This window comes from Lemur catta, chromosome 8 (assembly GCF_020740605.2).
Source record: "Lemur catta isolate mLemCat1 chromosome 8, mLemCat1.pri, whole genome shotgun sequence".
Lineage (NCBI taxonomy): Eukaryota > Metazoa > Chordata > Mammalia > Primates > Lemuridae > Lemur > Lemur catta.
In genome coordinates, this window is record NC_059135.1 from 61,886,477 (window position 1) to 61,913,146 (window position 26,670).

Here is a 26,670-nt window from a genome sequence, read left to right on the forward strand (position 1 = left end):
GCTTCTGAGATTGTTGCCAATGGACCTTCTATTCAGTCCTTTTATTCTTTATTTTTTATGAACTCAATATTTAATTGTCAAGATAAAGGACATATTTGTAAGATGTGCTTCCTAAGAAAGTTTGACCTGTTGCTCATTTTAGCTGCTCATGTGGGGACCTTGTCTATAACTTATGTATTTCCTAATGTCTAGTTAAGAAGGGTTACATCTTCACATTACCCTGGGAGACAATTAATTACATTTTTTTTCCAGACCTTTCATTTCTAGTTAGTTTCCAACACTCTTCCTGAAAAATGCTCAGAATTTTTTTTTTGGTCTTTTCAACAGTAGCATGTAAAGCTAACGTCTACAGGGAACAATGAAAATGACCCCTGTATCTCTGTAATGAATCATAACTCCTAGTTGAGACCCATCCATCATCTTGCAAAGATCATCTGGATTAATTCTTCCTAAAATGCCTTGCCTACTGCTCACACTGAAACTTCTACCATTTCATACAATGTGATTTAATCTCCATGCACTATATCACCACAGATCAGATTTCTACTATATGCACAAGCTTCCTCTAATCTTACTGTTCAATTCCCTGAACTTTTGCAAAAAGTTCAGATAAGACAAACTGCAGAAGTAGTTTTTGTTATATATTAGTTTCCTACTGGTGAATGATAAGATTCCACAAATTAGCAGCTTTAGATGATTCCCATTCATTGGCTCACAGTTCTGTAAGTCAGAAGGCTGGGCAGAGTGTGGCTAGGTTCTCCGCTTAGGGTCTTACAAGGCTGAAATCAAGCTATCACCCTAGGGCTGTAGTTCTCATCTGGGCTCAGGTACTCTTCCCACACACCCTGGTTAATGGCAGAATTCATTTCCTGTGGTTGTGGGACTCTGTCCCCACTTTCCTACAGCTCTCTGTTCAGCACCGCATTCAGCTCCCGGCAGCTTTCCATCTTACCAGCCGTTCAAACATGGCTGTTTGCTTTCTTCCAGGCCAGCAAGAACACATTTGACTTTCTCTCCTGTGACCAGCCAGAGAAAACGCACTGCTTTTAAGTCTCATGTGATTACATTAAGCACACCTAGATAATCTTCCTTTTTTAAAGTCAACTGTGCCACGTAACTTAAACTAACTGTGGAAGTCTAAGTCCATCATTTTCACAGTCACTGGAATTATGCAGAGTGTGTACACCAGGGGGAAGAAATCCTGGGGACTGTTGTGCAATTCTGCCTAGCAAAACTGTTAATGATCTCTAGCCAGAAAAATGCCCAATTATTCCAATACTTTTTTTTTAATTTTTGAATTGCCCCCTTATCTTTGTAAAACACTATCCAGATTGAACTGTCATTCAATTTTTAAAGCTTTCTAAAACTTCTGATAAACATCTTTTAAAATTTTTCAGAAAGTCTAAATGAATTAGTGAATAAATAGGGAACTAACAACCAGACAGACCTGGGCAAGTGTCTGATTTCCACCTAATAGCCATTAGACTTTAGCCAGTTAGCAAGGTAGTTATGGACCTGTTTTATTTAGTCTGTTTACTCTGTAAAATAGAGACAATAATTCATACTCCTAGAAAATATTTAATGAGTGTATTAAAATTCTTACCACAATGTCCCAGAGTGGTTAGCTAACAATTTTTGTCCTGTGTTTTTATTTCTCTTTTCTTTTCATTTTGGTTCTGCTTGGCATTTATTTAAAAGCAAAAATCTCCAATAGATAAAACAGGCTAGATTTGCCTTATAGAAAAATGTTACTCTTCCACCAACAAGAATTTTCCATTATTCTCAATGAGCTTTAGTATCCTAACAATTTATTACCAATGCCAACAGCTTGCCTGGTATGGAAGAACTGCTGTAATCTCTTCTCTCTCAAATGCTTATTATGGGAATCACATGCACCCAAGCATTAATCATTAAAATAATAAATTACATACCTGGGGCACCAGCACCATACCTTGAGTACTTTAAATATTGATTATGGGAAGTGATTTATTTATATTGTTTTTGTCCAGTACATTAAATACATTCTACTTATATAACTTCATTCTAAAATTCTCCCATATCTAATAGAATAAATTTTAGCTAAGTTTCCTTTTCTACCATGAGCATATCTTCAGTGATCAAATTTGTTTACTAGTTCACCTCTTTTGTTTTTTTTTTTAATCTTCCAATAACTCATCATTTTAATTAATGGCTAAGAAATTCTTTTCCAATGCCCTTCAAATTATTTTTGTTTTAAATTTTACTTTACACTTAATCTTCAACTCTTTCTAAGTTCCCTTATTCTTTTTCACAATTTCTTCATTTTGAAAAACGCCTTAATGTTTTATCTGTTTTTTCATTCATGTGTATGATTTTGCCACTTCATCATGAATGATTTGTGGCCAAGTTATTTTCTTGGAAATACATTGTGATGCTTTTAAATTACTTTGAGGTTTCCATGGGGTAATAATGAGTGATTTTTTTAAAATATGTTTTAAATCTTCTATCAGTTTTTGCTGCTTCTTTGTTTTATTTTCCATCATTAGCACTCCCCTTCCAATGAATATTTTTTAGTTCCCCTCACTTTCACTAAAATGTTGAATTTGATCATGGCAAATTATCCATTTAGTAGTTTATCATTCTTCTTGACCACTGCACAAAACTAAATCTATTATATTTCATCCCCCTTGAATTTCTAAAGGAATTAAATCTTGGAAAGTCATTTATCTTATACAAATATCTGACACCCACATTTTGTCCTGATTAAGATTCCTGCCAATCTATCTGGGGACAAATGTAGTGCCATATTATTATTATCTAGTTCTTTTTGCTTTGTCTAATATAACCAGGTGATTCTCAATATCTTAGTATTTGGCTACATTTTTATTCTTTAAATACAAAATATCTACTTACCAAAATTCCATTTACTTCCCTTGTCTAGTAATACTTTTATCCTGTGTGATTTAGGATCTAAACAATTTGGAACACTCAAATTGGGTAATGTGAGGAGAGTTAATGAAAATACTATTAATATTTACAAAAATTCAGATAGAGTTTAAGAGAAGCAACAAGGAATGGTGCTGTGTCCCAGGAGCAGTGACAATGGAGAGCCATTCCAAGGGACAAGTAGAAGGAATGATTATCACTGGGACCCTGAGACACAGCTTTGTGCTGAGGATAATAGAAACTGTGAACTTTAGTGAAAGATGCAACCAACCCACAGCAATCCCACAGGATTGGAGATGGGGGAATAAATATCCCAACATCACTCTCCTCCCTCCCTCCAATTTCTTGCTAGAAATCTCCACTGGCTGAAACCCAACTGCCAGTCAGAAAATAAGGAAATCCTTGCAGCATCTTCTCTCTATTCCGAGCAAGAGTAGAAGGATGGAGAGTGAAGATGGAAAGGCAAACTGAAGCAACCCAGCAGAAATACATTGGTATTTATACCACCATCTCAAATCCTTCCTAAAGAGGTTGCAGCTTAGGAGCAACACGTGCCACCACTGTTCAATTATTTCTCCTGAAGCCAGGCTCCGAAACACCATTCAATGCCCCTGTATTTTGCCAAGCATTCCATACCACCTTGGCTTCTGAAATTCGTTTGGAAATCTCTATGCATTTCCCATTAAGATGCAACTTGATTCACCTCTCTGGGAAGCCTTCCATAAAATCCATATGGAGACTCTGAAATACTTATTGTTTCTCAGGTGCAGTTCTTAGAAACAGCAGCATCTTAAAAAATATCAATGAAATCAAGTCAGTGTCTTCCTGTCAACTGAAATGTTGGTGCAGGGCCATCTTACTATGTTTTCTCAGTGATGTTGTTACTAGACGGCCAAATGTTGGCTCCTTCCTTATTTACATTAGCATTGATGCTATAATATTATCTGTTTTCTCTGTCGCTAGCAATTTACAATGATGATAAGGAAAAGGAATCTATGAAATTAATTATTTTCATCTGAAGAGTTTTAATCTAGGAAATTAATTCTTCTCATCTTAAAAGTTTCAATCTCTTCTCAAATATAATTTATGATAGGTCAGCTTTGCTAGTGGTTTTATAATGTAATCTCATTTTTTTCAATTCTTCCTTACTATTTGAGGGATTATAAAAGTCACTACTGACATCAGAAAGTCTCTCCCAGTGGCTTACTATAGTGCCTGAAATTTCCATCTTTAGAGTAACTTCTGTGATATAGGACTTTATCTCCAGAAAGTTCTTATTTAAGTGGACTTAGCTTACCTAAGAGAGGTAACATGTTGACACATTCACTGATGAGCTTCAAAGTCATCAGACAAAAATAAGGAGCCACTGGTGTTTTGATGAAAGTTCCTGTTTAGAGAAGCTAAAGGCTTAAATTTCAGCTGATGGAATTAACCACAGCTTTTATATCCAACATATTTCTAGTTATGGGTAAAAGCAGAGGAGCATAGAGATTACTTATAAAAATTCTCATACCCAAAGCTGAGATTTATTCTCTTATCTGAAAATTAAGCTGCATGTATCTCTGAAGTCAGGAAGTATTTAAGCACGACTCTTAGATAAATATTTGGACTGGCAAATTTTTACAAGGGATGACACTCAGGAAAAGTTCAGAACTAGAGGCAAGGTCTAGGGAGGCAACTGTATCTACAAGCTAATAGGACCAGAAATATGGTCGGCAGTCAGATGTTCACAAGGGAAATGGGTATACCACAAGCATATTTTGCCCCTCTCTTCAATAAAAAACAAAAGATTGGGAACTCTCTTTCAGTCAAGGACTTACTGACTCCAGAACTCAAAATTATTCTTTGATGTTTTCTTTATGATAATGACAACTCACACTTTTTCAGTATACAAGGTACTGTTTTAAGCATTTTATAGATACTGGCTCATTGAATCCTCTCAATAACTCCACGAACTGGGTAACATTATCATCTCCATTTTACACATGGGGAAAATCTGAGTCTCAGAGCAGTTAAGTAACTTGTCCTAAGATCAAACACTGGGAAGTGGCAGACCTAGAAATCAGCCCCTGACAATCGGATGCAGAGGCTTCAGGCTTAACCATGACACACACAGCCTCTCATGGACACAGGGAATACATCCTGCCACTCAGATGAATGTATGCTGCTGTGTGAACAAATCGTCTTTCTCTGTGGTCCCACTGTATAGACTGTCACTACCCTGTTGCTTAGAAAAGGCATTAGGCTAGGTCATGAATCCTGATACGGATAGGACACAAAAGCAACAATAAATGTGGTCTGTGGGAATTTGAAATGAAACATCTCTCCTTCTTGCTGTGCAGCCACCTTTGGAAAACTACATCCAGGACAAGACAAGGCATCGCAAAGCAATCCCTGCCATCAGGCATCTGCGGCAGGCCCATGCCTCTGGCAGCCTTAGGGAACAGGGAGCATCTGCAGTAGCCATATGCCCCAAGGCCTGGTGTCACAGCCTGGGAGAAGCGTGTTCACCACTAAAGCTGGACCATGCTAAATATGAGACCACCAATAGGAAGAAAAAGCCCTATTGTTACTAGTTTTCCAGGACATCCTTTCTGCTCCCTCTGCTATTCTGTAAAAATAGTGTTGGTGTTAAAAAAAAAAATCCCAAGTTACAATGGTCAAATATAACAGGAATTTTTGTGAAAGGAAGGGAAAGGCTAAGCTACCTAGAGAAATACCTTCACTCTCACCTTTTATTGCTTCTATCACTTGTGTCCCTGACACACCTAAAGGGCCTAATATACACCTCAATAAGGGCTTTATACCCATTGCAGAGGACTCAAAGAAGAGGTCTGAGCCATTTTCAATAATTTGTTATTGTTTTAAAATGTGCCTTTTTCTACCTTGGATGAAGTAGAGAATCCTGAATATGTGTGTGGATGTTGAGCTATGGAAGGACATAGATGGAGCTCTATGTGACCACCTATAAATAGGTACAAACAAACGCCTCACTAGGTTGTGTGAAGACCTTGACATGCATTAGACCATCTAGATCAGAGTCCTGACTCTCCTACAGACGAGCTGTGTGACTTGGGGGAAGTCACTTATTCTTTCCCTGTCTCAAGACCCACTTACATAAAGTGAGGATATTTAGTGTACATACTTCCTTAAGGTTCTCATGAGGATCACACGCAAAGGACTGTAACGCTTGTAAAGGCTCAGCATAATAATTGGCACAGAACAATTGTTTAATAAAAGTTAGCTATGATCAAAATCAGAAGTATGAGGCCTGGGGACAATGAAATTGGTTGTCTTGGAAGGGGCCACACACCACTCACTTTGCCGTGGAGTCACCATATTTCTTCACTGCTCACACTTTCCCTCAGCCCGCGGTGCCGCTCCTCCCACTTTCTGTCTGTCACCATCATTGAGGACCTAGCTTACATGATGCTTCCTTCATGGAATCTTCCAAATCCCTGAGAGGAATTACTTGTCCTCTCACCAGACCCTCCATCACACTCCCATGAGTGGATTCTTTTTGTTTGGTTGTTTTTGTTTGTTTGCTTGTTTTCATTTTTTAATAAAACATCCCTGTTTTTAGTCATGTTTGTAACTCCTACAATTTCTGGTACAGTACCTTGTACACAGTAGGTGCCAACACATTCTTCTTAAATTGCATTAATTTAAGATATATTTTAATCATTCTAAGATATGAAATAGATTCACATCATTTGTAACTTTCGTCCCTGCTCCAAAGTAGCAGACATAGTGAGAGCAAAATGTATGGTTGCTTTCAACAATCACACAGACATCATGAACAAAGCACGCCATGCATGTAGCCGTGTACTGCCTCAGTGAGCCATGGCATCCGCACAGTAGGGGCCGGGTCCCAGGATTCTCATTGTGTGTTGACCTTGACAATGGTGTGCACATACCATGGCAACGTGCAAATTTGCTCGTATTCTGAGTCAGCTCAATCAGTTCAGTGTTAATGCAATTTGACTGAACAAATGGCAGTTTAGCGTGGGCGGTCGGGGGGAGCCTGCTTTAAGTATATTTGAGGCTTGGGAACATTAATATATCTTGTGAAAAAAAATTTGAACCAAATAAACAAATATTTTCTTGAGTATCAAAAAATGCAAAGTATTAAAAATTGTCACAAACTTCCTGATCATAAATGTAGACCTGGTTTGCCTGGAGACTGAGTGCAGCATTGTGAATCAGTCTTAACTTGTTCTAACACTCAAATTTCCTACTACACTAACTCAATCCACAAAGTTCCAAAATTAAACAGAAACCTGAGCTGAGAAGTGGGTAATCCTCGTAGTGCATCTGAAGAGATTGCAGCTGATTTATGAGTCAGACAATGTGTAAGAGTTTTTCTTCCTAATTTCAATCACCAGATAATTTATCCATGGTTTATCTATTTTAAAAAAGAGCTGAACTTGCTTTTCCCAAGAATCAAGTTTATAAGTATGAAGAGAACCTAACACCTGAGTGGAAATGTTAACATAGAATATATCAATGGAAAGGAGTGATAGTCAACAAATAATTATAAATTCACATATACCCATAGTTTGAAAAGGAACAATTCCTGAGGAAACACTGTCAAAAATATTTCTTTGAATATGCCACAGTTTTCTTATAAAATTTCTGGTGTAGAATATTAATGGATTATTGAATTACAGCTTTTATGTTATAAGCCCTAATCTCTGTCAAGTAGTATGAATTGGTCCTAGGATATGAAAAACTACCATATTTTATTTAGCAATAACTTTTTAACTTAGAACAAGTTTATGAGAAAATCATTGCTGCAAGATATGTGATCAACATCACCTAAGAACACATTTAGAAATAACATTAATCGGGTGTCAGGCAGATGTGGGGGGTGGGGTGGGTGTATACATACATAATGAGTGTGATGTGCATTGTCTGGGGGATGGACACGCTTGAAGCTCTGACTGGGGGACAGGGGGATTGGGGGCACCAAGGGCAATAAACGTAACCTAAACTTATGTACCCCCATAATATGCTGAAATAATTAAAAAAAAAAGATACCTGATCAAATAGGACAATGCTGTTTTCATTGGATTTTTGAAAGCTCAGACCAGAACCAATACCAAGCAAAATATACTGAATAGGTGACAGTGACCTTTGGCATTCCCTTTCCTTTCCTGGCTCAGCCCTTTGTTCCCTGTGGTTTGTCCCTTTCCAATAAGCACCTAGGTGACCTATGATATTTACTTTCCTCCCTCTCAGAAGGGTGTCTTTGAAACAGGGAGGAAGCACAACACAAGTCAATGTTTCTCAAAGACATTCCAAGGAGCTAGATGTTATCACAAATTTCTTTAAAATAGGACTTCAGATTCAAGTAAATTTGGAAAATGCTACATAAAACAAAGTAAATTTGGTTGTTTTTGCAGAATTTCTCAAAATCTCTATTACACTAATGTGCACTGAGCATCTCTTTTAGGAGGACATTTCCTAAATTGGATTAATTACAGCAAGCCCTTTCCAGTAATATCTATTAACAACTCACTCTTTGGGAAATCCTAATGCAAGGGAAAGAGTGAGTGCTGGACAGGTCTGAGTTCCAACCCTGCTTCTGCTACTTACTTGAGAAGCTTCTCTGAGACAAAGTTTTCTCATGGGAAACACATACCACATAAAAGACATTCTGAAAATAGGAGCTGTGATTTAATTATTTAATTATGTAGTTGTTAATGCTTGTAGTGATAATGATATGTAGGGACCCGAGGAGCAGAATAGAGCACCCCTATTCTTTGAAATATCAGCTTAGAAAGCCCTAAACTAATTTTTTTTAAGGAGAATAGATGAGAAATGGTCATGAGCCAGTATAGGACAGAATAGATTAAAAAGAAATGTGGATCGGGGCACAGGCTGGGCAAGTAAATGATGTCTTTGTGCCTCCCAGTTGGCAGGAGAAGGGAATTCTGCCTGAGCCAGGAGTGTTGCAGAAATGGGCAAGATTGAGAGAAAGTGGTGGGAAGAGTTTTAATTTTCAGGCCATAGCTCGTAAAACATAAAAATCTCTTAGAATACACCTGATTCAAAAATCATGGAATTTAGAATCTTGGCATGATGAAAGATTTGGAACCCAAACATTCTGTCCTAATCACAGAAGGGACATGAAGTGCCCCAAAACCAGGAGAGAGGAGAAACTATATGTATGGCTCACTTTACATCTACATGATGGGGATGATAATGGTACCATCATCATTAAGTTTCTATGAGAACGTACATGATACTATAGTAAGTCATGTAAAGCCCTCAAAACAGTAGCTGGCACCTAATAAACATTAGCTATTGGCGTTATCTTTCTTCCTAAAATGTGCTTTCAAATCCTGATCATGGAACCTAGAGCAAGTCCAGAAATACTGATTGTTTCACACATTTTTACTGCATACCAAATTCTACTGCCTATGAAGCTTGCCCAGTGGAGCCGAGTTCTGGTGTCATGAAAGATACCTGGTATACAGTGTGCTTTTTAAAGGCAATGGGACAATCCGCAGGGACAGGAGAAACGTAAGAAATAAACCAAGGGTCCCCTTCTCACTGAAAAGTTAAGGAGACATATTTTAGACTTTACATGATAAAAGGGCCTTCCTTTTGCTAAATCCCCACCCCCACTCAAATTGCTCCTTGATGTACCTTCTCTCTCAAGCTCCTTAAGAGCTGAAGGATTCGATTGCATCATTGAATCTTTGGAGGAAGTTTATCCACTATTTCAAGTTGAGAAACTGATTTTTCCCATTCTAGTTAATAATAATAATACTCATTTATTGCTCACATCCAATATGCCAAGTTCTTTGCTAAGTACTTTACATGTATTATCTTATTTCACCTTCCCAACTACACTAGGAGGTAAGGGACTCTCTCTTTCCTCATTTTACAGATGAGGAATCTGAGTTTTGGGGAGATTAAGTAACCTGCCCAGGGTCATTCATTGAATAATGGTAGAGCCACATGTGTCCGATTCTAGGGGCTACACAGAGCTACACATCCAAGAAACGTACTGCTCAATGGCACCGCCTTACCATTTTCTGAATGTTTAAAATCATTTCAAGTAAGAAGTAATTAAAAAGAAATCATTCATGCTATTGGCATCTCAGACAGTGCCAACACTACCACACAGCAGAACATAAACATGACAATTAGGTTTGTCTAAATTAGATTATTTCCTCATTTTTTTTTCAAATGACAGGCAAATATATATTAAGATAATCTCTCCTGGAAATTCTGAAAACATAATTCTAGTCCCATGTTACTCCATCAACTATATTAATAATTTAAATATGTTCATGTTTGTTATAATTTAATTATGTTGGTGATTATATATTAAATTTGTATATATCGGTGATTTCTATGCTAAGGATGTTTCTTTTGTATTATCAGATCCACTGCCAGCTTTTTGCCAGCTCAGTCCTTTTGTTTCTAATGCTCGTATAAAGCATTTTTATTAGTTCACATGAGTTCTTCCTATTTGTTTTCAGTAGGCTACTTTAGTCTTAACCAGGTGACTGGAAAAAATGAGAGCAATGGGCGAGCCTTCTATTATTGATGGCCACACGCCTCCCACAAGCATCAAGTTGGACCCACTCTATCAGGCTAACCAGACTATACATGAACATTGAAACTGGCTACTCCATTTGTTCTTGTTGATATGATTTTGTGTAAGAATTATTAGATACTCTTTCTAATTGTGCCTCTGTCTCTTCAATCAGATAAATAGCTCCTTTATCTTTTGAACTTACTTCTCTTAAGACATCACTATCACCTAACATAGTCCATGTGTCAATATCCTGTACACTAAAATACTTCTTCTGAATATATGCCCATACTTAGAACAGTTCTCTACATCCCCAACACAAAAAGACTGAATTCGAAGGGCAGAGAAGACCATCAGGGCATGACCTCCTACTGCTCTAGCCTCATCCATCACTCCCCACCTAATACTATACATTCTAGTATATTATTAGTCTGTTGAAACCAAGTTGCTTAACAAACTAACACAGATATTTCATGTGTCCATGTCTTTACTTCAGCCAAGAACATGCTTTGAAAATATGTGCCAGGACCTATCCCTTCCCGGCAGAATCCATCCAGTGGCTTCCCGTTGTCAGCCCAAGTCGTTACAAACCATAAGGCACTACTTCCTATGCCACCTTCCCTGCCTGTCCCCCGCTTTGTTACCTCTCCAACCTGGATCTCAATCCACTTTCCCCTCAGCTTAGTGTGTTGCAGTCACACTGGTCACCTACTTTAGTATGCTTCAGCCTCAAGGGCCTGTCATAGTCTGTGGGGTTGCCTTAACTAAATACCACACGTTCTGTGGCTTAAACAGAAGAAATTTGTGTTCTCACAGTTGGAGTCTGGAAGTCCAAGGCCAAGGTGCCAGCTGGGATGGTATCTGGGGAGACCTCTCTTCCTAGTTTTCAGATGGTTGCCTTCTTGCTGTGTCCTCACATGGCCTTTCCTGTGTGCATTTACACTCCTGTGTTTCTTCTTCTTCTTGAGAGGACAAAGTCCTATTGGATTAAAGTCCCACCCTTATGAGCTCATTTAGCCTTATTTACTTCCTTAAAGGCCCTATCTTCAAATACAGTCACATCAGAAGTTAGGGTTTCAACATGAATTCTGGGGGAACATAGTTCAGTCCGTAATGGGACCTTTCGTGTGTTGTTATCCCTTTTCCCAGATATCCTCATGACTCACTGCTCATTTTCCTCGATTCTTTGCTAATGTGAGACCTCTTCAGCAAGGCCTTTCCCATTCTACCAAAAGTTACAAACTTTCCCCTCACTATCCCCTTCTTTATTTTCTTGATGACATTCTGTGATGCTACCAGCATTTAATCTACTATGCATTTTATTTATTTGTTTTGTCTCTCCCACCTCCACTGGATTGTAAACTACAGGATGCCAAGGATTTGAGTCTGTTTTGTTCCCTGCTAAAGCCCTAGAGCCTGGCATATAGTGGGTTCATAGTCATCAGTTGTTAAAGTGAAATTGGTTTGAATTGTGCATGTGTTTCTTCTCCATGTAACTTCCTTCTTCTCCAAATTTACTCCAATTTAGCCTTAAAAACTTAGGTGCAACATTTCCTGGCCTTTTACAGAACTAACTCTCTGGGCATATCCCATTTCTATACCTACCACATTATATTAAAATATTCCCTCCCCTTGAGCTACCATTTATTGAGCACCTACTATGAGTTAGGCACTATACTCTGGAGGTATCTTCTCATTTACCCCTTGAACTTTAACATATAAATACTATTGTCTACAGAGAAAGAAGTCAGAACACAAAGAAGCTAAATAACTTGTTAATTTTAGAAACAAGTTCTCTCTCTGACTCTAAAGGACATCTTTTTAATACTGCAGGCTCTTGCCCACCATAGTCACAAATGCTGCTCTTGCCTGGCTCCTGGGTCACCTCCTATGGACAGATATCTATGAACTATCTCACTGTCAGGGAGAAGTAAAAAGAGTTATTAGTTATTAAGCAAATATTTACTGAGCCCCCATCATGTGTTGAGGCCAATGTGCAAGGACTGATAACATCTTGTCTTTGGGGAGCTTATGCTGTAACATGGAATATTTTCACTGTTCTATTATTCTGGAAACCTTGTGATGAATCTGGAAATGGGTTATGAGTGAGGATTGAGTCTCTATTTTGTTTACTATTCTTGTTAGGAGTATGATAGTATTTGTTAAAAAAATAAACAAAGGATAAATGATGTCAGACAAACTCTCCAATCATAGAAATTTCTTGAATCCTGTTCCAGGACTCCATCGTGATCCTCTCCTCTTCTTTAGATCACAACTTGTCCAATGGTGATATTGACATCAGTAGGCAGTTGTGTTGTATGGTGTGAATTGAAAGATATCTGGAATGTTTTATCTACACAACCAAAAGATTTCTTCTTCATAGAGGTTACATTGGCGTTCATCAGGTTCATTGGGTTCATAGAGGTTACACTGGAGTTCATCTTGGGTTAATTGTTATTTTTCACTGACCCCTTAGAAAAATTCTCCTGGGAGAAGTAATCAATTATGTCATTAACAGTTCTATAAAAAAATTTCTATTTCTCGTGACCCTCCTCCTTGATGGGAGGGAGTTCATACTATTTCACCATGGAGACCTAGAGAGAGCAGTAGAAGATGGAAGAGGCTGTGAAAGAAAGAAATAAAAAGAAGCATTAGATACAGAAAAGCCAAGTATAAATTTTGCTTGCTTCTCACTTGTGCCTTGGCCTGGGTTACTTTCTCCTTCTGTGGTGAAACAATCCCCTTTGTTTTTCTAACAAGCGTTTCAATTCAAGATGAACAATGCTGCCTCTTTGATGAGGCCTTTATGGCCTGAGGTTGCTGGGTTTTGTTTTTCTTCTAGGGCAGGTCTCTATTGATATTTTTTCATCTTCAAAGTGCCTCCCAGTCTACTAGAAAGAAAGGAATAAAAACTCCCAGGTATTCACCAAACCCATCAGTTCAGAGAAGAATGATCTCCCCTTGGTGCTCCAAAATATGAATAAACAGTGGAGCTGGTGATTCCAAGAATGGTGAAGGATTGCACAGATTGGCTTGAGAGATAACGTGCCCTTCCAGAGACCCTCCAACAATAGGCCAAAATTATGGCTCACCTTATGAGTTTTGCTCTATGCCTGGTACTGGTCTGAGAGCTTTATGTGCCAATGAGTTCTCTTGAACAGTGTGAAACTTGTGCTGTGATCAAAGTGCAGCTTACTTTTGCTTTTCACCATCCCATGAACTTTGTTCACTGGGAGTAATTGACCACTGGTTTTGGGAGGTGATTTGCTGGATCTTCCTTTGTTGGGTCACTCTCAGATAATAAAGCCTTCTATTCACTTTCTGTTGTAAAAAACAGTATAATTTCTAAAGTTATAGTTCCCAGCCTGCTTCAGGTCAGACTGCAATGGGAAGTGAACCTCAACTTTCTTCCCTTCACCTTCTCCCCATTCATTCCACTCTCTGGTTGTGATTTGTTCTCCTCCAGGTGGAAGGTGGCAGGGAGGGAAGGTACGGAGCAGGCCAGTTCTTACCTGGCTGGCCTGCTTGCCCTCTCTGGGTAAAGTAGTGCAGAACTGATGCTGTCTCTCTGGGCACTTGGGAGGGCTCTTCAGAGTGCCTGCCTGGACCTTGCTCCTTGCAGGTTACTTCCTGTGATGCTTCCCCTCCATCCCGGCCTCCTGGCTCATTCCCTCCTTGGCCCCATCATCACGTGGCTTACCGCCTGACTCTTCCTCTGGAGTCCCCTCACCTATCCCAAGAGGACCCTATGATGGCTCTTGATCAGACACTCGGGTCAGAAGGGTGACCTCACAGTCCTTCCACTGACACTGGCACACAGGCCTGTCCCAATCACGATGACTCCCTGGCTTTGCAGAAGTAGAAAGGTCATCCCTTCTCTGCCCTTTATATCTGCAGGGTTGAGGTCCCACGATGGCCATCCATTCATCCACATTAGCTTTTAGATACCCATCCTCTGTGTCTCCCAGCTGCAAAAAGCACACTTCAAAGGTCTTGGGGTGGACCTTTAAAGTCCCCTCATTAGGCCTGGCCTTGGATGGTGGCAGCTCCTAAAGGTGGAAAGAAGGGAAACCCACAATAGTCTGCCAGTCCTCTCCAAATAAATCACTTCCCCAGTCCCCTCACACCACCCTCCTCTGCGCTAGCTGGCTATTTTACATTCTTGACATAAAGGTTCTGTAGCTTTCCTTTGTAAATTTACATGTAGGGGAGTGAAAGAGAGTCATTCTCACTTTAGTTTCCTGATGTCTATCATATTACCATTTCATATCCGTGAAAATAGTGACTGGGAGAATCCTAATCTAATACCCTGGTACATAGGTATTAACTCATTTGATTTCCAAAAAATTCTGTGAAACAGAGATTATCCCCAGTGTACAGATGAGTAAATTGAGGTACCATTATCTTTAGTAAATTGCCAGAGATTTATTCAGCAGGTAAAGGATGAAGACAAGATCCAGATTCAGGCAATCTGATTGGAGAGCTGGTACTCTCAAGCAATAGGCTATATGCACTATTTCATACTATGATACTATGTACATGGAAAATCAATTAACACTGAAGTGAGTTGCATTTGGCCAAGAGAACAAATATTGGAAAATTACTATGTCTTGGAATAGAGTTAGACTTTTCTTGAGCCTTACTAACTAGCGAGACTTTATGCAACCAAAATTTAGAATGAAATTATTCAGAAAAAAACTCAATCTATTTGTACATATTAATAAATATACTACAGTATGTCTAATTTAAAAAAGCAAAATCCCATTAAAATTTTTCCTGCTACCACCCCGCTTTCAGTAAATCTAATTCAGTAAAACTCCTCCAAAGAATTTTCTGTAATTATGTTCACTTCCTCTACTCTCATTCACTCTTGAATGTATTCCAAACAGTTTTATAGCCACTAATCTAACAAAATTTCTCCTGAAGAAGTAACTGTAACTCCATGATCTTTTCTCAGTCCCCATGGTGACTGTCAACAATATTCACACAGTTGACCATACCCTCCTTTGAAGCACTTCCTTCTCTTAGCCCCCAGAATACCACAATCTTGATATTTCTTTCACCTCACTGTCTGTTCCTACCCAATCTTTGCCAGTTCTTCTTCATCATCCCTTCTCTGAGGCTGCAGTGTCTCTGGACTCAGGCCCCAGACTGTTCTATCTACATTTATTCCCTAGGTGACTTCATCCAGTCTTTAAATATAATTCATTCCCTAACAATTTCCAAATTCATATCCCTGGCTTGGACCAATCCCTGAACTGACTTGCAGCCTCCTGTATCTAACTGCCTTCTCCACATCTCCATTTAATATCTAATAAGCAATTTCAAAGTTATCATACTCAAAACCTATGGACTTACACAATCTCCAAAGCTACCCACTCCCACAGGCTTTCCTATTTTAATAAATGGTGTCTCCATTTTTCCAGTTCTTCAATTACCAAATTTGGAGTCACCTGGAACCTCTCTCCTTCTGTCCTAGCCCATCCAATATGTCAGCAAATCCTATAAGCTTTACCTGAAAAACATCCCAAGCAGAACCCTTCTTACCACCTTCAGCAATACCCACTTAGTTCAAACCACACTCATTGAAATGTTTTCCTAACTGGCCTGTCTGCTTCCATCCTGGCCTCCCCTGCAAGCTATTCTCCACAATCACATGAAAATTACATGAAAGGGATAGTTTTAAGTCAGATCATGCCAACCCTCTACATAAAACTCTCCAATCCTTTCCTGTCTAACTCAGAGAAAAGTTTCAGATCCATGCCTTGGCCTCCTCTGTGGTGTGGCCCCTGGCTTCTCCTTTGACCTTCCCTACTCTCCTTGCCTTGTTCTATCCCACAACCATCACACTGCTAAATTACAGTGGCTTCTACCCTGTTCCTGGAAGACACAGTATGCCCTGTGCACACAAACCACAGGCAGTGGAATAAAACACATGTAAAGCACTTCAAAGGGGGAGTCCTGGCATTTTTTTTTTCTGAGACAGGGTCTCACCCTGTCACCCCTTGGCATGTTATTTTAAAATGCAGCTAGCTGTATGCCACCAATTTATTAATAAAGGAATGATGTTCATAATTAATCAGATTACCTTGAGTTTGCTTGCTCTATGGCTATGAGCACTGTTCCTCCTAAACAGCCTTTCCCACTTTAGGAATGTTTTCATTCAGAAGACAAAACATGAACATGAACCTGAGTCTAACTAATATTAGTATAACTGCATGTATAATTTTATAAATAATGGATTTTATTATAAATAAGTGGCTTCTTAACCAACACTGTTAATTTTATTTGAATACAAGATTCATTTTAACAAGGTCATTTGAATGAAAGACTAATTTTAAAAAGATTCGAACTTTTTTTTAGATTTAATTCTCTTATTTCTACAGTATTAAATATGTCTATTTTTTCTTCATTGCTAGGTTAATATTTGCTAGATTATGTTTCCATCACTCTTACTCCTAATGTTACATTCAAAAAAAATATGTAGGACCACATTAACTTTTTAGGATAATGTCACTTTACAAAAGTAGTACTTTGACAGAACTTGGAGTTTGTATAATTATGCAAGCTAAAACATTTTTGCTCTATAAAATGTATTCTATTCTTCTCCTCTTCTAAATTCCATGTATCTCCTTTCATAGTCTTCCTTTCACAAGGCTATGCAAGATTGATGGAGATATTAAATCACAAAACCAAAGAGAAAAGCATGTAAATATGAGTCTTCAGTTGACTTCAGAGAAGATATATTGCTTAATAGAAACTTGCAGGAAGCAATGATAGTGGGTAATAAATACCAGGTTAATTACACTTATTTAATATGCTGTGGAGCCAATGCATATATATATAGTGTTTTTTCTAAAACACTATAATTTTATGATGTTTTGTACTAGACAGTAAATGTACAAGCATTTATTTTGAAAGAAATGATTTTGCCCCTTACTACTGAAATCAAAATTACTCTATTCTATTACAAAACTGTTAGATCTTTATCCCTACATCTTTTATTGATTGATTTATCAAAACCTCATGTTTTCTGTTTTGTTTCACAATCAACAGTATATTCCAAATGTTGAAAGATTTGAAACTGCTAAATAACAAATCTGCAAATTCACAATGATATTCTAAATGATCCAGGAAATGTCGTTTTAAGTGGTAAAATCAATATGTATTTTGGTTCATTAGGAAAGTAAGTACATAATGGCTATTTCTAGCATCTCCTCAGACTGTCTGTTTAACCAGTGTGTATTGTGATGCCTGGCCTGAAGCTCTGCTATTTTTAGGTCTAATGGAAGAGTCTTAAATTGTTTATTTTCTGTTTACTAAAGTCATCCCGTTTGTTACCATGGAAACTATTACAAGTGCTCTAGCTATTTCATTAAATGAATTGAAGATATAGCTGAAAAATGAAGGTGCGGCATGCCTTAACTAAAACACATTTTCTAACATCTATACACCATTGCCATATTCATAGAAAATGTGAAATTAGGTAGTTTGAGAAAGAGAAATTGTAAAGTCAAATCTCTTGTTTCATTGTCTTCTATTCTAACCTCAGAGATTTGTTTTTCTAGACGAAATGATCATCTCTGATTCTACTAAAATTATGCATCAAAAATTACCTGTATATATACAAGTTTTTCTGATAAAACTAATACTAAAAACATTTACCATAAATAAAGAAGATGTAGCGAACGACTGAAGATAAAGCATGCCATTCCTAAAGGATATTTTCCAACATCTATAAAACCATTGCCACATTTATAGAAAATGTGAAATTAGTTGTAAATAAAATCCTCCACATTTCAAATTTGAGAGGCTATTCACATTTGAAAATCTGAATTATAACTATTAATATCGCATAGGTATCCCCAACTTACAAAGAGTCTGTGTTCTAAGATTGTATTTGTAAATCAATTTTTTGGAAATTAGAGCATATATACTCATAGAAATAATTTCATGAGTCATTAGATGTCTAGCCCCACCCTCAAAAGGCTTTTCCTGTGTTCTGGTAGCTTGAAGTCCTCAAGCTATAGCAATATCAATAATTGCCTTTGTTCTCAGCTCTGGCAGCAGTAACCAACATTCAGGGATCAGAAGAAAGGAAAGAGTTTTCTCATACTTGTTTTTAATATTTAGAGCTTACATAAGACACCATTTTGAAATATCAGTATCCACTGACCTTTGCAGGACTCCCAACTACATTCTTCAGCTGTTGCCATTGTCCCTGGTCCCAGTCTCCAAGTATCCTGGCACTTGCTCACATCTCCTTTTGACGTTTCATGCCAGCCCAACCTTGCTCCCAACCTGCTCTTGCCTATATATTGAACCATCACTCTCCTCGAGATTCGAGATGGTCTCAGCTACTTGTGAGAAAAGAAAGCAAAATAGACACTGTTTTCTGAATGATTAAGAATGCTTTCTGAAAGCATTTTAAAAATCCAGTACTTTATTTGTAACTCAGACAAATCCTTACACTGTGAGATTTCCATTACCCTGACTAAAGAAAATATTAATATTTAGAGGGTAAAGATTTGAGCAAGCTGCTTTGAGGGAATACTAGAAGTCAGCTCCAAGGAGTCAGTTAGAAGTCAGTTGACTTAAAAGAAGTCAACTTCTCAACTCTGTGCTCTAAATCTTGGATCTTTGGGTTTCTGTTGGAGGATGGATAGTGGTGGTTGATTATAAACTGAGTCTTCCCTTTGTCCATTTCCTTTCCAGATAATTATAATAAAGTATATCTTATTAGCAGTGTAATTTTGCTTCTAGAAGAATATCATGATCTTAGTTGAAGATATCAAATTAACACAATAAAATAGACAAAATTTTGTTCTTATTTTCTAACAGATTAAAAATCAAATAAAACCATTATAATTTGAGCAGTGTGCATTTTTATAAAAAAGGAAAGAATTTTTGGAACATATGTAAGATAGAGGCAATAATTTACTATTTTATATCAAAGAAATAAGAGAAAAAGGGCATAATTTGCTTATTGCTAAAATCAAGATCACACAAAATGAGGTATCTTCATTGTTTATACAGATGTATTTTAATAGATTTAGATTTAACCAAAATATATAAGGAAAGTCTAAGAATTATGTTTCCAGAAAGTTAAAGAATATATATTTTTAAAAATATTAACTATTACAAGGGTGGGCGTAAAAGCAAATGAGATTTGATATTTCTGTTTTTGTACAATGTAATAGTACCTGAATTTTCCTCTAAAGTCCTTCTGGCAAAACCTATGCACAGCTTATGTATGCAATTAACTGTGAATTAAAAAATCAAATTATTTTTATTGCATTTCCATGACCATTTAAGATAGAAAATTCTGTACAAAGTGTATTTCAATTTTAACATTACTGGTATTTCAAAATAAAGGTATATTTTTGACTAATATTCATTTTTCATCTCTTTAGGGTCCACTTTCATTTGTAACACTCACATAATTCCAGTGAAAAACCAAGAAGGCGTGGCCATGATGTTCATCATTAATTTTGAATATGTGACAGATGATAAAAATGCTGCCTCCCCAGAGAGGGTAAACCCAATATTACCAGTCAAAACTGTAAACCGTAAGTAAAAGGCAACATGTGTATAATGCTCTTGATGGTCTGTTACTGTAGTAATTTTAATACATTCTTCATTTTGATTCAGTTCTCAAAATATCTTTACATTTGAAGTCAAATAGTTTTATATAAGTAAGCCATAGCTGACGTCACCCTTTGGCACATTACAGAATTTATTGGCTGCTTTAGAAGCCATTTGACTTGGATATACCACAATTTATTCAACCAGTCTCCTACTGATGGACATTTATGTAGTTTCCAAACTTTGGCTATCACACATAATGCCAGAATGAATTGTGCATATGTATTTTCATATGTGTATATGAATATTCTTGGACAAGTTATCTTACATAGTCCAATAAGTGGGATTCCTGGGTCTAAGGGTAAATGCATATATAATCTTTTCAGATACTGACAAATTCCCTTCCATATGATTTGAACCATTTGACACTTCCAACAGCAATATATTAGCCCTTTTCCCCAAAGCCATGCCACAGAGTGAATCAAAGTCTTCTTGATTTTTGTCATGACAGGTGAGAACTATAATACCTCAAGTAGTTTTAGTTTATATTTCTCTTATTATGAGTGAAGTTCATATATTTAAACAGTATGGACATTTATTATTTTGTGAACTGTCCATTTCTCATATACATTTTCTATTGTATTTTTCTTTATATTATCAATTTGTAAAATAAATTGCAAATAGCTTCCCCAGAAAATAATTTGCCTTTTAGTTTTTCGTGATTTTTTTGTTATGCAGAGGGGTTTTTTTTTTTTTTGTAATGTGGCTACATTTATCAACCTTTTTCTTTGTTTCTTCTGAGTTTTTAGTCATAATTAGGAAAGCTTTCACCACTCCAAGGTTGAAAATAAATTCACTTTTTTTCCCCTAGAACTCATATAATTCCATATTTTAAGATCTGTGTTCCATTTAAGTTTATGTTGGCATATAGTATAAGGTATACAGTTAATTTGCCTTTTTTGTCAATGGCTTTCATTATTCTAACATCATTTATTAAAAAGTCAATCTTTTCACCAGTAATTTAAGATGCCACCTTTATTACATACTCAACTTCCTTATATGTTTGAGTCAATTTCTGTACTTTCTGTTCTGTGATCTATTTATCCTTCACAATCATACTGTTTTACATATACAATTAATATATGACATAGTATGCTCCCTTTTGATTGACAATAATTTTCTTGATTAATTTTCCATATGAACTCTAGAAACAACTTTTCTAGATCCATAATAGATCCTTTTAATATTTTTATTGGATTCATATTACTTGTATAGATTAACTTGAGGGAATACATACCTTTATGATGTTCAGTCATTCTATCCAAGAAGATAGTATATATTTTCATTTTTTAAGTCCAATTTTAGTGTCTTTCTGGAGTATTTTAAAATTTTCCTCACTCGTTCACTTTGATCCTTGACATTTAACTTTTTGTTGTTGCTGCTATTATGTATGGGATCCTCTCTTTTGTTCTATCTTCTTATAAAGGCAACTATTTTTTTCTGAATATGTTCATTTTATATCCAACCATCTTAATGAATTGTCTTAGCTTTCAGTGTTTTGCACATTGACTCCCATGAGTTTTTCAAGTATTCTATCATATAAAATAGAGATTGTTTTACATTTTCCTTTCTAATTTCTCTATGTTTAATAGTTTCTCCTCTCTGAATGTGCCAGCTAGGCTTGGTGCAGTGGCTCATGCCTGTAATCCTAGCACTCCGGGAGGCCAAGGTGGGAGGATTATTTGAGCTCAGGAGTTCGAGACCAGCCTAAACAAGAGTGAGACCCCTGTCTCTAATAAAAAACAGAAAAATTAGCTGGGTGTAATGTGCCTGTAGGCCCAGCTACTCGAGAGGCTGAGGCAGAAGGATTGCTTGAGCCCAGGAGTTTGAGGTTGCTGTGAGCTAGGCTCATGCCACAACACTCTAGCCGGGGCAACAGAGTGAGACTGTGTCTCAAAAAAAAAAGAGACTGTGTCTCAAAAAAAAAAAGCATCTGTAGCACTGAGTATGCCTATTTTTTTCTTATTTTTATGGTAAATTTTATAAATGGAGTTACTAACATGGAACCATTCTTGTATCTCTGGAAGAAGGCACATTTGGAAACAATGCATTTCATTTTGAAAAATGCTGTTGGTTTCTCTTAACTAATATTAATTTAGCATTTTGCATCAGTATTCTTTCGGGAGATTGGTTTGTAATTTTTGCCCATATATGTGCAATTTTCTCAGATGTTGTTATCGATGTTATAATTACATCAAAAATAATTTGGAGTTTCTTCTCTGTTTTGTATGCTATGGAGCCATTTAAATAGTTTGGGGATTATCTAGACTTCAAAAGTTAGTTGTGATTCTCCTGTGACATCATCTAGGTCATTATTTGTAGCACTTATTTGTGCAGTAGCTCTTTGACAAATTTCTTTTTCTTCCTTAGAAATTGGTCTACTCAAATTATCAATCTTAACTAGTGTCTGTTTTGCTAAATTTTATTCCCCAGAAATTATTTATTTCATGTAGATTTTTAAAATTCATTTTAGTAGAATTGTGAAAAGTAGGTTTTTAGGATATTTTAAAAATTTCCTCTGTTCCTATAATTATTTAATTCTTGAAAATTTTCATTTCTTTTATTTTTTTCTCCATTTAATTCTTTTATTTTTAAATTTAAGAATATTATGTGGGTATAAACATCTTTTTTTCTTTTTGAGACAGAGTCTCACTTTGTTGCCTGGGCTAGATTGAGTGCCGTGGCGTCAGCCTAGCTCACAGCAACCTCAAACTCCCGGGCTTAAGCGATCCTACTGCCTCAGCCTCCCGAGTAGCTGGGACTACAGGCATGCGCCATCATGCCCAGCTAATTTTTTTTTTTATATATATGTTTTTAGTTGGCCAGATAATTTCTTTCTATTTTTTTTTTTTTTTAGTAGAGACGGGGTCTCGCTCAGGCTGGTCTCGAACTCCTGATCTGGAGCGATCCACCCGCCTTGGCCTCCCAGAGGGCTAGGATTACAGGCGTGAGCCACCGCGCCCACCCTAAACATCTTAATTAATAATTTTATTTCCAAAAACTAACTTTTTATTGGTTTATTACTTCTATTAGTTTTTAAACTCACAAAATTTTACTTTTATCTTTATTAATTCAGTTTTTACAAGCCTACTTTCTTATCTTGTTATTTCATTGGTTTATTTTCATTCTTTAAATTTTTTGATACATGATTTTAAGGCTACATATTTTTCTCTAAGCACTACGTAAGCTATATTCTATGAATTCAGATATGTAATGTTTTCATTATCTTTTTTCCTAGAAAATATACACATTTTTTTTCTAGTTTTTAATTCAAGAGTTGTTTGATATAGAGAGTTTTAAAATTTCCAGTACAAAGGTATTTTTAAAAAGTATTATTACTTTGTTAAAAACTTCTGCTTCTATTATCTTCCAGTCATAATATGCCATTTGTATATCACCTTTGTCTAAGATTTGCCTTGGTTTATTATTTGATCAATGTTCATGAATGTTTCATGTGAATGTGAAAAGAAGATGATATTAGAGAATATTAGGGTATAAAAGTTTATATCTACTTTTTAAAACTCTACCTCATTATTATGTTGTCTTCTATATCCTTACTTATTTTCTGTCCTCCAGATATGTCTTGATTTTTTAAAAAGTGTATGAAAGTCTTCTATTATTAGGATATTTCTATTTCTCCTTATATCTCTTGTAATTTCTATATTATGAATATTGCTGCAGTTATTTATTTCATAGATGTTCATGTTTCACAGATATTGATGCAAGTAATTTTATATTGTACCTGTAAGTTAGCCTTGAGCATTATAAGGTATCTTAATTTTTATTTAATAATTACCATCCAAATTCTACTGCATCTTAAATTACAACACTAGAGTCTTTTCTTTTTTCCATTTTCTTGCTGTATTTTAAAGCCACCTTTTAGTCTTTGTTTTAATTGTGTTTCTTTTATATAGTGTGAAGTTTTCATATAGAGTGAGTTTTTTCTTTGTTGCTTATAAGAAAGTAATACTTTTATTGATAACTATAGTAGACATTTATTAATACTGATGTTTCTTAGTGCTAAAATATTCTATGTTAAATATACTCTCAAAGTGTTTCATTATGTTTTCTTTGCTGTTTTTTTACTTGTTCTATTTTCTTTTTGCTTTTTCTTTGGTATTTGGGGACATTTGTATTGTTTTCTAGTGGTTACCCTTATAAGAAAATTTTATATCTTGACCTTAAATCCTCCCTCTTTTTCTCAATGTATTTTAATCCCTTACTTTGAGCAAGAATAAAATTAGCTTATAATTTTTTCCTTTCCTTCCCCCCGTGTAGTTTTAGTCAATAATATTTTATTTCTTAGTGTTTATCTTTGTGATCATAAGTACCCTTATTCCTCTGCCATTCAATCTATCAGTTTAAAGATATCATTTGACTCCCATCTATTACCAATAAGTCACTCATTGAGCTTATTTATATTTTTTCTCCTTCTCCCTTCATTTGGTTGTGGTATTTCTAGATTTTAAAGTATCGAATATGTATATACCTCTCATTTTTGTTTTAGTATTAAATTTCTAGTGGAATGTATTCAATGCTTATACCCATCTTTTGTCAATGTTTCCCCAAACTTCTTAAATAAACTTTATCCTTTCCAGGAAAGGTTTTTGAGTAAAATATTTTCACAATTTTTTCATGTTCTACACTATTTTTCTTTCATCATGACGTTTGAAGGACAGCCTAGGGAGACAGAACGTAGTATTTGGCCCACATCTTATTGCTTTGGAAATCTGTGGAGATTGTTCTTTTCTTTCCTTGCATCAACTGTTGCTGACAAGGAGTCTGATGCCAACCTGTCTGATTGTCCTTTGTAAGTGATTTTGGTATCCAGGGTCTTATGTACTTTTTAAGCCTCTTCTATTGTCTCTCCAGTAACTGGTGCTCTGACCATTCATATCACAGATTTCTTAGTGTAGGGCCTTCTTCTGAGGAACTCATTTGGTGTGTTGTCCCATCATTCCAAGGAGACTTCTATACTTCTCTTTTTTCATTTAGCCTCTGTTTGACTTTCTATTGCAGTGTGCTCTCCTGAGCCAATTTTGCTGGTCTTAGATGTTTATTTCCCCACCTACATGAAAATTAAAGTTTGCAAGGTCTCTTTCTCTAGTTACTCTGTGGGCATGGTTTATGGGTACTTCTATTTGCCTAGTCCCCCTTATTGATCTCTGTGGGTTTAGGAGGCTCCACGAGGAAAATGGAATTTAGATATCTGTCATTATGCATGGGAAGCTGAAAGCCTTATCACAAAACTTTAATTTTTGAAAAAAATTCTTATATTGTATATAGATTCAGATATCAAAACATATAAAGGAAAAACCGTGTTCCCAAAGGCCTGTTTTGCAAACCTAAGTATAATACTAAATCAGCTGATAGTATTAATTACTTCCTTAGATTATATCTAAATGATAGTATAATGTTCTATTATAGCAATCTTGGGACAAATACGTTAATGTAATATGATTCCAATATTCTGAATGTTTTACCCTGAACAATATCACACTTAGAGAAAACTCTATCAGAATCATCAATCTTCCAGGTGACATACTTGGAAACAAAATTGAACTACTGTAAAAAACTATTCTTATCTCAAAATCTTGTTCCTTGAAGTTGATGATGATTTCAATTTTGTTATATTTTCCACTAAAAAATTCAGTCATTATTGAATGACTCCTAGGAGTACACTTTATTTAGCTAATGTCAGCCTCAATTTCTGTTATGAATATCAATAAGGTAATTTGTTTGGGGGGGAATGCCTAATTTAGTTTCTTTGTTGTGTTCTCAAATTCTTCGTTATTTCAATAGAATATTTGTCTTTCACAGTCCATCAAATTGGATGGAACTGAAAAAGGAGGAGTGTATCAGCATCATGGCAGAGAAGGGGAATTTTTTTTAAAATACTGTGTTAATTTAAAACTGAAATGCAAATGGAGAATGGAAACCTTGGTTTCCCGAATAAAAGATAATCTATACAGTGGCTCCCAGGATATAATACACAATCTATGCAACTTTATGTTGTGATTAAAATAGCATTTCATGTGCAAGCCATAACAAATGCAGTAGAGATTCTGCTCCTTATTTTGTGAACATGAGTGGTTTCCCTACACTGCAGCTGTCACTCATACAGAGAATCACTGGAAAGAGTACAACTATGCAGACAAAATTGTTCCCAGAGCATTACAAAGCCCATTATTTACAACCTGCATATTGGTTTTGATTACACCCTTCTGTCATTATATGGTCTAGATTTCCCTTTATTTGGTGTCAGTTCTTGAAGAATTGATTGTTAAATCAAGCAGGAAAGTTAGAGAGATCAATTATGCTCGGTAGCTTCTGCTACCATCCAATTTCTACTTCATATTATTTCTCATCTTTTGAAAACCCTTGCTGATTTTTTTTTCTTAAAGTAAAATTTTACTACCAGTGTAAAACAATTATATGGGCTATTCCAAACGTTGTTCTAGAGGTAACCAATAAAAATTAAATTAAAAAGGAAGAAAGAAAGAAAAAAAATCAAATTCTGATACACTTCTTTTAGCAGACACGTCTTA

General features: G+C 36.2%; 1 protein-coding gene across 1 annotated transcript in view; it reads left to right on the plus strand.

The window, feature by feature from the left end:
* The window catches only part of KCNH7 (potassium voltage-gated channel subfamily H member 7), a 451,497-nt gene that overhangs the window by 278,150 nt on the left and 146,677 nt on the right, over nt 1–26,670 (plus strand). The window contains exon 3 of the mRNA XM_045560346.1: nt 19,891–20,046. Coding sequence (XP_045416302.1) covers nt 19,891–20,046 — 156 coding nt within the window. The remainder of the gene's footprint in view (nt 1–19,890; nt 20,047–26,670) is intronic.